Source organism: Triturus cristatus, chromosome 7 (assembly GCF_964204655.1).
Source record: "Triturus cristatus chromosome 7, aTriCri1.1, whole genome shotgun sequence".
In the NCBI taxonomy this organism is placed as follows: Eukaryota; Metazoa; Chordata; class Amphibia; order Caudata; family Salamandridae; genus Triturus; species Triturus cristatus.
In genome coordinates, this window is record NC_140590.1 from 56,619,873 (window position 1) to 56,633,252 (window position 13,380).

The 13,380-nt window shown below is 43.0% G+C and overlaps 1 protein-coding gene across 1 annotated transcript in view; it reads left to right on the plus strand.

Annotated features, from left to right (window-relative positions):
• LOC146808797 (fish-egg lectin-like) overlaps positions 1–9,168 on the plus strand; it is a 68,659-nt gene extending 59,491 nt beyond the window's left edge. The window contains exon 4 of the mRNA XM_085615609.1: positions 8,757–9,168. Coding sequence (XP_085471735.1) covers positions 8,757–8,898 — 142 coding nt within the window. The 3' untranslated portion in view covers positions 8,899–9,168. The remainder of the gene's footprint in view (positions 1–8,756) is intronic.
• Positions 9,169–13,380: the final 4,212 nt, after the last annotated feature.

The window sequence follows — 13,380 nt, forward strand, 5'->3', positions numbered from 1 at the left end:
TGTTAAAACAACTAGAACAACATGAATCTAGATTTGATTGACTTTTTTTTCTTCCTTTCCTATATCGCCACGCAATGATTATTGACAGTGACCACTTTGGCCAAAGCTTTCGTTGCCACGGTGTACATGTTGTTCTCAATTAATCCTGGAACTTTGGTAACTATCCCTGCACAAAGGCAGCCCCCACTGCTTTCTGACCTTGTTCTACAAATGTGTATAGTGATAATAACAGGCACGAGGTGACTCTTTTTGGGGTTCTTGCTCATCAATATCACTAGAGGATGAAGTGGTCCATAATAGGAATTTAATATTTAGGCTTTACCTAGTCGGCTCATGGCTGTGACTTTGTCAGGTAATTTTGCCAAACGCTTAACCCAAGTAAGTGGCTACTAAAACCACTTCTCATGAAGGGGAGAGAGATGCTTGTACAGATAGGAAATACAACCTCCATAATAATACAGTGACATATAAGGGAATCCCATACCCAGAAAGGAGAGACGATCTGAATATGCAGTAGAGTTTGTTCACACTAGTGGGGGTCTTTAGTGCAATCTAACCATATTAATATGCCAAATAGTTTGTTCACACTAGTGGGGGTCCATTTTGTACAGTTTCTTCACACTTGTAGATGTGGTCTCTGAGGGTCCCTTGCTACCTTAATACTCTATAGAGTTTGTTCACACCAGTGAAGTTCATTAGTAGACTCTACCCATAGTGATATGCTGTATAGTTTCTTCACAGTGGTAGATGTGGTCTCTGAAGTTCCCTTGCTACATTAATACTCTATAGAGTTTGTTCCCACTAGTGGAGTTCTTTAGTGGACTTTACCCACAGTAATATGCTGTAGAGTTTCTTCACAGTGGTAGATGTGGTCTCTGAAGTTCCCTTGCTACATTAATACTCAATAGAGTTTGTTCACACTAGTGGAGTTCTTTAATGGACTCTACCCACAATAATATGCTGTAGAGTTTCTTCAAAGTGGTAGATGTGATCTCTAAGGGTCCCTTGCTACATTAATACTCAATAGAGTTTGTTCACACTACTGGAGTTCTTTAGAGGACTTTACCCAGAATAATATGCTGTAGAGTTTCTTCACACTTGTAGATGTGGTCTCTGGAGGTCCCTTGCTACATTAATACTCAATAGAGTTTGTTCACACTAGTAGGGTCTTTAGTGGGCTCTACCCATATTAATATGCTGTTGAGTTTCTTCACACTTACGGGGGTCTACGGTGGACTCTACTCATATTATGCTGAATAGTTTCTTCACATTTGTGGAGGGGTCTATCAAGTATCCTTCTTAGATTAATACGTTGTGGAATTTATTCACGCTAGGGGGATCTTAGTGGACTCTACCCATAATAATATGCTGTAGAGTTTCTTCACACTTGTAGATGTGGTCTCTGAAGGTCCCTTGCTACATTAATACTCTATAGAGTTTGTTCCCACTAGTGGAGTTCTTTAGTGGACTCTTCCCACAATAATATGCTGTATAGTTTCTTCAGAGTGATAGATGTGGTCTCTGAAGGTCCCTTGCTACATTAATACCCAATAGAGTTTGTTCACACTAGTGGGGTTCTTTAGTAGACTCTACCCATAATATTATGCTGTAGAGTTTCTTCACACTTGTAGATGTGGTCTCTGAAGGTCCCTTGCTACATTAATACTCAATAGAGTTTGTTCACGCTAGTGGAGTTCTTTAGAGGACTCTACCCATAATAATATGCTGTAGAGTTTCTTCACACTTGTAGATGTGGTCTCTGAAGGTCCCTTGCTACATTAATACAGTATTGCATTTGTTCACACTAGTGGAGTTCTTATGTGGACTCTACCCATAATAATATGCTGTAGAGTTTCTTCACATTTGTAGATGTGGGCTCTGAAGGTCCCTTGCTACATTAATACTCAAGAGAGTTGTTCACACTAGTGGAGTTCTTTAGTGGACTCTACCCATAATAATATGCTGTAGAGTTTCTTCACACTTGTAGATGTAGTCTCTGAAGGTCCCTTGCTACATTAATACTCTATAGAGTTTGTTCACACTAGTGGAGTTCTTTAATGGACTCTACCCATAATAATATGCTGTAGAGTTTCTTCACACTTGTAGATGTGGTCTCTGAAGGTCCCTTGCTACATTAATACAGTATTGCGTTTGTTCACACTAGTGGAGTTCTTATGTGGACTCTACCCATAATAATATGTTATGTTATGTTATGTTATGTTAAACAGGTTTTTGTATAGCGTGCGGCTACTCGAAAGAGTGTCCCGACGCTTTAAATTGCACGCTAATCGCAAAACACAACAGAAAAAATGAACAGAAACAGAAAGAGAAGAGACCTGATAGGACCTGAAACTAAGAAGTGAAAAGCCAAGTTTTAAGCCCCTTCCTAAAGGCCAACAGGTTGGTAGTGCTGCGCAGGGACACAGGCAATTTATTCCACAGCTGAGGCGCTAAAAATTTAAAGGAGCGGCCACCAATGCGAGCTCTCTTCACGCGGGGCACTACCGCAAAAAACAAGGCTTCAGACCTAAGCGATCTGGCAGGACGATAAAAAGACAGCCTTTTCTGAAGATATTTTGCTCCAGATGTGTGCAAGGCTTTGTGTGCCAGGGTGAGAGATTTAAAAACTATCCGCTTCCGGACAGGAAGCCAGTGCAGAGCCTCCAAAAGGCCCGAGGCTCTGGCACGGCGAGATAGTCCAAAAATAGCACGTGCTGCCGAATTCTGAACAACCTGTAATCGTTGAAGCAGGTATTCTGGCAGGCCGAGATAGAGAACGTTGGAATAGTCTATTCTCGAGCCTATCATCGCCTGCACCGTGATCTTCCTGTGTTCCTCCGATAACAAGGGAAGGAACTTGCGGAGCATCCGGAGTAAGCCAAAGCAGGTCCCTGTGAGACCGATTACCTGCGAGCGTAGTGCGAGGCCATTGTCGATCTTAATCCCAAGGTTTTTCGCTACCTGGGACGAACTTGCTGGTGGAAACATGTTCTCAGGCCACCACACTTTCCAATCCGGGTCCGAGCTGCACCCAAAGAAGAGGACCTCGGATTTATCCGAGTTGCACTTGAGGCTGTTATGATGGAACCACTGAAACACAGCCTCAAGACAACCCTGGATCCTACCTCCATCGAAGTCTGCACCCCTCTCACAGGTAAAAAGGAGCTGGGTGTCATCAGCGTAAGAGATGGTCTGGGCCCCGAAAGACTCCGCCAGGGCCGCCAGAGGGGTCATGAAGATATTAAATAGAGTTGGGCTCAGGACAGAGCCCTGAGGAACTCCGACACCCAATGGCGACATCTCGGCGGAGCAAGCAGAAGCCCAGACCGATTGTCGACGGCCTGCTAGGAAAGATCGAAACCACTGGAGCACCGTCCCTCGAAGACCAATCTCTGAGAGTCTAGCAAGCAGACCCTCATGAGGGACGGTGTCAAAGGCCGCCGACAGGTCTAACAATATGCTGTAGAGTTTCTTCACATTTGTAGATGTGGTCTCTGAAGGTCCCTTGCTACATTAATACTCAATAGAGTTTGTTCACACAAGTGGAGTTCTTTAGTGGACTCTACCCATAATAATATGCTGTAGAGTTTCTTCACACTTGTAGATGTAGTCTCTGAAGGTCCCTTGCTACATTAATACTCTATAGAGTTTGTTCACACTAGTGGAGTTCTTTAATGGACTCTACCCACAATAATATGCTGTAGAGTTTCTTCAAAGTGGTAGATGTGGTCTCTGAAGGTCCCTTGCTACATTAATACTCAATAGAGTTTGTTCACGCTACTGGAGTTCTTTAGAGGACTTTACCCAGAATAATATGCTGCAGAGTTTCTTCACACTTGTAGATGCAGTCTCTGGAGGTCCCTTGCTACATTAATACTCAATAGAGTTTGTTCACACTAGTAGGGTCTTTAGTGGGCTCTACCCATATTAATATGCTGTTGAGTTTCCTCACACTTACGGGGGTCTACGGTGGACTCTACTCATATTATGCTGAAGAGTTTCTTCACATTTGTGGAGGGGTCTATCAAGTATCCTCCTTAGATTAATACGTTGTAGAGTTTATTCACGCAGGGGGGTCTTAGTGGACTCTACCCATAATAATATGCTGTCGAGTTTCTTCACACTTGTAGATGTGGTCTTTGAAGGTCCCTTGCTACATTAATACTCTATAGAGTTTGTCCCACTAGTGGAGTTCTTTAGTGGACTCTACCCACAGTATTATGCTGTAGAGTTTCTTCACAGTGGTAAATGTGGTCTCTAAGGGTCCCTTGCTACATTAATACTCTATAGAGTTTGTTCACACTAGTGGGGTTCTTTAGTAGACTCTACCCATAATAATATGCTATAGAATTTCTTCACACTTGTAGATGTGGTCTCTGAAGGTCCCATGCTACATTAATACAGTATCGCATTTGTTCACACTAGTGGAGTTCTTATGTGGACTCTACCCATAATAATATGCTGTAGAGTTTCTTCACACTTGTAGATGTGGTCTCTGAAGGTCCCTTGCTACATTAATACAGTATTGCATTTGTTCACACTAGTGGAGTTCTTATGTGGACTCTACCCATAATAATATGCTGTAGAGTTTCTTCACACTTGTAGATGTGGTCTCTGAAGGTCCCTTGCTACATTAATACAGTATTGCATTTGTTCACACTAGTGGAGTTCTCATGTGGACTCTTCCCATAATAATATGCTGTAGAGTTTCTTCACATTTGTAGATGTGGTATCTGAAGGTCCCTTGCTACATTAATACTCTATAGAGTTTGTTCACACTAGTGGAGTTCTTTAATGGACTCTACCCTTAATAATATGCTGTAGAGTTTCTTCACACTTGTAGATGTAGTCTCTGAAGGTCCCTTGCTACATTAATACTCTATAGAGTTTGTTCACACTAGTGGAGTTCTTTAATGGACTCTACCCACAATAATATGCTGTAGAGTTTCTTCAAAGTGGTAGATGTGGTCTCTGAAGGTCCCTTGCTACAATAATACTCAATAGAGTTTGTTCACACTACTGGAGTTCTTTAGAGGACTTTACCCAGAATAATATGCTGTAGAGTTTCTTCACACTTGTAGATGCAGTCTCTGGAGGTCCCTTGCTACATTAATACTCAATAGAGTTTGTTCACACTAGTAGGGTCTTTAGTGGGCTCTACCCATATTAATATGCTGTTGAGTTTCTTTACACTTACGGGGGTCTACGGTGGACTCTACTCATATTATGCTGAAGAGTTTCTTCACATTTGTGGAGGGGTCTATCAAGTATCCTCCTTAGATTAATACGTTGTAGAGTTTATTCACGCTAGGGGGGTCTTAGTGGACTCTACCCATAATAATATGCTGTAGAGTTTCTTCACACTTGTAGATGTGGTCTCTGAAGGTCCCTTGCTACATTAATACTCAATAGAGTTTGTTCACACTAGTGGTGTTCTTTAGTGGACTCTACCCATAATAATATGCTGTAGAGTTTCTTCACAGTGGTAGATGTGGTGTCCGAAGGTCCCTTGCTACATTAATACAGTATAGCGTTTGTTCACACTAGTGGAGTTCTTTAGTGGACTCTACCCATAATAATATGCTGTAGAGTTTCTTCACAGTGGTAGATGTGGTGTCCGAAGGTCCCTTGCTACATTAATACTCAATAGAGTTTGTTCACACCAGTGGACCTCTTTAGAGGACTCTACCCATAATAATATGCTGTAGAGTTTGTTCACACTTGTGGATGTGGTCTCTGAGGGTCCCTTGCTACATTAATACTCTATAGAGTTTGTTCCCACTTGTGGAGTTCTTTAGTGGACTCTACCCACAGTAATATGCTGTAGAGTTTCTTCACAGTGGTAGATGAGGTCTCTGAAGGTCCCTTGCTACATTAACACTCTATAGAGTTTGTTCACACTAGTGGAGTTCTTTAGTGGACTCTACCCACAATAATATGCTGTAGAGTTTCTTACAAGTGGTAGATGTGGTCTCTGAAGGTCCCTTTCTACATTAATACTCTATAGAGTTTGTTCGCACTAGTGGAGTTCTTTATTGGACTCTACCCTTAATAATATGCTGTAGAGTTTCTTCACACTTGTAGATGTGGTCTCTGAAGGTCCCTTGCTACATTAATACAGTATAGCGTTTTTTCACACTAATGGAGTTCTTTTGTGGACTCTACCCATAATGATATGCTGTAGAGTTTGTTCACACTTGTAGATGTGGTCTCTGAAGGTCCCTAGCTACATTAATACTCAATAGAGTTTGTTCACACTAGTGCAGTTCTTTAGTGGACTCTACCCATAATAATATGCTGTAGAGTTTCTTTACACTTGTAGATGTGGTCTCTGAAGGTCACTTCCTACATTAATACAGCATAGCGTTTGTTCACACTAGTGGAGTTCTTTCGTGGACTCTATCCATAATAATATGTTGTAGAGTTTCTTCACACTTGTAGATGTGGTCTCTGAAGGTCACTTCCTACATTAATACTCAATAGAGTTTGTGAACACTTGTGAAGTTCTTTTGTGGACTCTACCCGTAATAATATGCTGTAGAGTTTCTTCACACTTACGGGGGTCTACGGTGGACTTTACTCATATTATGCTGAAGAGTTTCTTCACATTTGTGGAGGGGTCTATCAAATATCCTCCTTAGATCATTAGTAGACTCTACCCATAGTAATATGCTGTATAGTTTCTTCACAGTGGTAGATGTGGTCTCTGAGGTTCCCTTGCTACATTAATACTCTATAGAGTGTGTGCCCACTAGTGGAGTTCTTTAGTGGACTCTACCCACAGTAATATGCTGTAGAGTTTCTTCACACTTGTAGATGTGGTCTCTGGAGGTCCCTTGCTACATTAATACTCAATAGAGTTTGATCAAACTTGTGGAGTTCTTTAGTGGACTCTACCCACAATAATATGCTGCAGAGTATCTTCACTGTGGTAAATGTGGTCTCTGAAGGTCCCTTGCTACATTAATACTCTATAGAGTTTGTTCGCACTAGTGGAGTCCTTTAGTGGACTGTACCCACAGTAATATGCTGTAGAGTTTCTTTACAATGGTAGATGTGGTCTCTGAAGGTCCCTTGCTACATTAATACTCAATAGAGTTGGTTAACACTTGTGGAGTTCTTTAGTAGACTCTGCCCGTAATAATATGCTGAAGAGTTTCTTCACACTTGTAGATGTGGTCTCTGAAGGTCCCTTGCTACATTAATACTCTATGGAGTTTGTTCACACTAGAGGAGTTCATTAGTGGACTCTACCCATAATAATATGGTGTAGAGTTTCTTCACAGTGGTAGATGTGGTCTCTGAAGGTCCCTTGCTACATTAATATTCAATTGAGTTTGTTAACACTTGTGGAGTTCTTTAGTGGACTCTACCCATATTAATAAGCTGTAGAGTTTCTTCACACTTGTGGGGGTCTACGGTGGACTCTACTCATACCATGCTGAAGAGTTTCTTCACATTTGTGGAGGGGTCTATGAAGTGTCCTCCTTAGATTAATACGGTGTAGAGTTTATTCACACTAGGGGGGTCTTAGTGGACTCTACTCATAATAATATGCTGTACAGTTTCTTCACACTAGCAGGGGTTTGTAGTGGACTCTACCCATATTAATATGCTGTAGAGTTTCTTCACATTTGTCAAGGGGTCTCTGAAGGACCATCCCTAGATTGATACGTTGTAGTGTTTGTTCACACTAGTAGGGTCTTTAGTGTACTCTACCCATAATAATAAGCTGTAGAGTTTCTTCACAGTGGTAGATGTGGTCTCTGAAGGTCCCTTGCTACATTAATACTCTATCGAGTTTGTTCACAATAGTGGAGTTCTTTAGTGGGCTTTACCCATATTAATATGCTGTAGAGTATCTTCACATTTGTTGAGGGGGTCTCTGAAGGATCCTCCTTAGATGGATATGTTGTAGTGTTTGTTCACACTAGTAGGGTCTTTATTGGGCTTTAACCATATTAATATGCTGTAGAGTTTCTTCACATTTGTTGAGGGGTCTCTGAAGGACCATCCTTAGATTGATACGTTGTGGAGTTTTTTCTCAATAGCGCGGGTCTTCAACTGAAACTCCCCAGAATGATATCTTACAGAGGACTTTCCCTTAGTGAAGCATCTGCTGATGTATCATTTACTTCCTGCATATGTGTGTATCAGTATATATCTGTCTCACGTGATACCAGGATAAAAGAGAATGTACAATTTACTTACCTTCTATGAATATGCCGGGGTTCGTACGTGGGTGTCAGGGTACCAGCTGATGTATTGGAACATGCCGTCTCGGGTCATGCTAGAAAATCATATGATGCCTCCTTGTCAGTCAGAGATCTTTCCTACATGTGTAAAAGAATTCTGAAGCATATTAATCTGGGATGCTAATCAAATCTGGAGAACTGCTGCTAATGGTATATAACACATCGGTGTCACTGGTGGTATGATGGACCAATGTCAATGTGAATAAACAATGTTCATGTCCTCATCCACCAAGAAGCAACTGATCAATCTGACTCTCTAGAAATGACTATCTGATTACTTCTCATAGTAAGCTATTTCCCCTGGACATGCTTTTTATCTTCTAAAGGATATTCCAGATCTTTTAGACACGTTCCCCCTCTTTCTGGCAGATCTACAAGTAAGTAGTGAGACACATTTAAACCACACTACTCACAATAAAGTAGTCCACTGGTGACAAGGCTTCTGAGAGAGCCTCCTTTACCTATTTTCCTAATGTTGGCTCTTCTTGCTTTGTTTTCCAGGGAGGGCATCACAAACAGTAATCCCATGGGCACCCAGTGGAAGGCACTCGACTTCTGCTCCAAAATCAAGCATGTGACCTTTGACTCTGGGGCCCTCTGGCTCATCAACGAGAAAGAGGAGATCTACAGGTGTTCTGAATAGAGCAGCATCTAAGCGTGGACCCCAGAACTCAACACCTGCTGCTGCCACACACTAGTGGCGACCAGGCTGTCGACGTGGAAGTGGGCTATGAGGTGACGGACTGACGAGTGTTCAAAAGCATGCCATCTACCCATCTTTATGTCTGTACTGTAGATTGAGTCATCAGATTAGATTCCTCATTACTCGAAAAAATATATAAAATTCTGTCTTTTCCTGTTGATCTCCATTTTATGATATTTTGTACCACAAAATAAACAACTTTCTATGCAAGGAAGTATCATCTTTCATACTCATTCCCTGCCTGTTTCAACATTAAAATGGACATACCAGGTGTGAACACATTCATCCTGGTGGCTGAATTTGTTGTGGAGAAGCACACAGAGAGAGTCTGTCTGCTAACTGTCCATTTCTGAATTTGAATCAGACACACCAGATATCTACTCATGAATGTTTATACATTCATCCTGGCGCCTGAACCTTATAGGTTAGGCCCTTTGTAAGCCTCATCAGTAAGGTATAGCTTTTATCCTTTGGCGCAGCAAGCAAGGGATATACATCTAGATATACAGCTAGCCACTTAACGCATTACATAGTACACCTAAAAGGCAATGCAACAGCTCTGGGTAGCTTTCCAACACATTTTGTTTTTGCCTACTGTCCCACTCTAAACAGAAGCTCTCCCTATGCACATGAATACTGACTGACCCTGCTCCTCCAGGAAAGAGTCCACCTCAAACTGTCAGGCAAGGACTCTCCAGAAAGCGACACAAGCAATCTCAGCCCAGTATTAGCTGTGTCAGTAAGGTATAGCTTGATCCTGTGACATAACAAGCAAGGGACATAGGTCTGCGCGTACCCTGGCAACTTAGGGTGGTACATCAAACACAAAAAAGGTAATAGGATGAATCCTGTATATTAGCGTATACTACTGGCAATTGTCTGTACTCATTTCTGTAAACTGGGTCTCTGTCTACAGTGGAACAGAAGGCGAAAAATTGTAAGTTGGAATTCTACCCAGAGAGACTTTCAGCAAGCATTTGTCCCATCACCTTTTGCGCACAGGTTGCTATGTCCTTCAGCCTGCCCTTGTAGGGTTAATCATTGATTTGAGACTTTTACTAGGAATGGGCCAGGAGTGGGATCGTCAGAGATTAGGAGTAAGACTCCCAAGATGATATCTGTTGCATCTACAGAGTTAACCATGGAGTAGTCAGAATTACGCGTAAAATACACCAACATACATGAATAAACATTGAGGGCCCGATTCACAGAACGAATTTAAGACAAAATCCTAAACTTACTACCATTTTGGTATTCACAGAAGGCACTTACTCATTTTGGTATTCACAGAAGGCACTTACTCATTTCGGTATTCACAGAAGTTAAGAGTCCTAACTTTAGGACTCCAAAATGCCTTCTGTGAATACCGAAAGTCTTAAAGTTAGGATTTTTCTCAGTGTAGTTGTAAAGTTAGGACTCCTAACTTTAGGACTCCTAAATGCCTTCTGTAAATACCAAAAGTCTTAAAGTTAGGATTTTTCTCAGTTTAAGAGTAGTAAAGTTAGGACTCCTAAATGCCTTCTGTGAATACCGAAAGTCTTAAAGTTAGGATACCAAAATGGTAGTAAGTTTAGGATTTTGTCTTAAGTTAGTTCTGTGAATCGGGCCCTGTGAGGCTGTGTCTTTTTAACCTTGCAGCATTTTGTTTTTCAGACGCGTAAAATACACCAACATACATGAATAAACATTGAGAGGCTGTGTCTTTTTAACCTTGCAGCATTTTGTTTTTCAGAGGGATGAAGAACCTTCTACAGACAGAAAAGCCCTAACATTCCTAGATACATGGCAGGAACACATCATGTTCTTCATGAAGACAAACAGGCTCACACCTTTAGTGCCCTCATTACAGGAAGAGACAGGGAAGGTCTCACTGAGACACTTTTGAAATTTGCTAACATTTTATGGATTCTAGCCAGATGTGTGACCCAAAAAATGATATGCACAGAAAGGGCAATACCCAGGGCTTCAGTGCCAGCTCACAAGATACACTGGGTGAGTCCCTTGCTACGTCTTGGTACAAACCAGAGTAGTCGTGTTACAGGCGTACACCATCACTCTTTTACTTTGTAAAGATGTCAGAAAAGCCACCAGTGCAGGAAACCTCCTCTTTCCAAGCATCTCCTCTTGACGGCCAAGCTACTTGTGTCAGAAGCCAGGTCAATGCTTCAGTCCTTTACTGAACAGTTGCTTGGAATGCATCCGTAGGCCCATGGATCAGAAGGACAGGCCAACAAAGAGGTGATGATCCTCCAATTCCAAGTCTAGACTGGCCTTTACATGGGCTAAACCCAATGACGTCACCTTAGATACGTGCTTCCAAAGAATCCAGATCTGGTTGTTTGGACCCCGTGCGGAGTTCAGGAGCATCCTGAACACAGGATGTCAGGGACACTAGCAGCTTCTGGGACCACCAAATAGAAACCAGCGACAGAAAGCCAGCAGGAACCCCTTGAACAGCTGTAATTCTGTCTAGGTGGTGACAAGCCTTCCCCAACCACGTTCAGAAGTGCCCCAATGAAAATGCTTCTTTGAAAGGACACTTCACCTTCACTAACAGGACTTGGTCCAACTACAGTGAGGTTTAAATGTGATGGTAGGAAGGGAGGGATGAGGAAAAGAAGTCTTCACCAGTCTGCCATCAATAAATAAACATCAATAAATTTTTAGCAGCCATCACATCCTTGGCCCCCCCCCGGCCTCAAGGTCAGAGAGAATGTCGGCGTCTCCAAATGAAGACACTGCCTCCGGTCACACACCTGGGCAGCCTCCGATGAGGGCAGGACACTGGGATGAAACAGTCTCTTTTAAGATTCCCATCACACAGCCAGGCCAGCACTTCTCCGAATCCACCTGATAGTCACTTCAAACTGGGTTATAATATAGGAATTGAACATCTCCACATATTCTAATCACAACCCATGCAGTACCTCTGCTAAATACTAAACATTACAGGTCTTTTATTGAGTGTCGGTATCTCTGCGCATATTTACTCGGACATAAATCCGGCACTGTAGTCTAACATAAAACCACACAACAAATAGGAGCATGGGGACATAGACGGCCATCCATGTAGGAGAGTAGGATCTGCTTCACATGTTTACCCCCACTTTTTGCTGGTGTTTCACTGTTTTTCGACTTTAGTCTGGCTGGGACCCTGCTATTCAGGGCCCCAGCATAGCTGCTTCCTCTCCAAAGGGATTCCATGTTCTTTAGGTACATTACAGATTGGATCTGAGGTGCCCTTGTAAGCCCCTAGTATATGGTATACTATGTACCCAGGGCATAGGTACCCCAGAGGCCTACCAGGGGCTGAAGCATGTATTATGCCATCCCTGGAAAGCCACCCAAAATGACACCACAGGTCTGCTACTGCAGCCTGGGTAAGGTGGTGCATGCACCCCTTACAGAGATATAGGTTCACTATATCTCACCATATACACACATATAAACCTATACGTCACTCCTATGGCAGGTCTTATTAATCCTGAAGGCAGAGTGCTTTGTTCCTATGTGAGAGGGTGCCCCTGCATGAGCAGAGCTCCTCTGCAGCGTTCGGAGACCCTTCTCTGATGCTGTTTGTAGTGCAGCCTGACCATATACTCCTAAGTGCATTATAACCAAATGGTAAATGCTAACTTTGGACTGGCTGCACGAAAACATGTCGTGTTTGGTGTCAAACACCTTGGAATCCTATCCCCACACCAGTAACTGGTGTGGGAGTATGATCCCACCCTCCTAGAGGGAGAGACATGACAGCACTGGTATACACGGCAGAAACTTAATAGAGCCCTGGCATCACAAAATGGATGCTGCAGCCACAGCCACGGGTCTGGCCTCCTGCTGCTGACCAAAACTCCAGCATGGGAGGCCTGGACAATAGGTTTCCTGTCACAGAGAGGTGTAACCACCTCCACGACAGGATTATGTGTATTGGGGCTGGTTGGGAGCACTCTCTGAGTGCTTTGAAGTCGTGCGCTGGGGGCACATTTGGTGTCGCTGTGCATAGTCCAGCTCAAACCGGTTCAGGGGCTTCCAGCCCCAGCTCTGGCACGAAACTGGACAAAGGAAATGGGTGTAGCCACCCCTCTTTCCAAACCCTTCCATAGGTGGGTCCCCAGAGTATGTCCAACCCCCTACCTTAGTATAAGTATAGGACCCCAGTCCTTAGGACTTTAGATTACCTTGGACGAAACTCTGAAGCCAAATCCTGGACCTTTGACGCTCTGCTCAAGACCAGAGGACTGAAGAAATCTTCCTTGGGGTCAAGGAGTGACTCCCCTGCTTGGCAGGCACCAAAGAAGCAATTTGCCGGTCTGCATTATCGAAGCTCCCGCCGGACTTCGAAGTATTTGTAGCCCAGGAAGAGGATTTCCAGACATCTCAGAGGCCGACCCGAGTCCCCAGCAAAGCTGAGACCCGCAG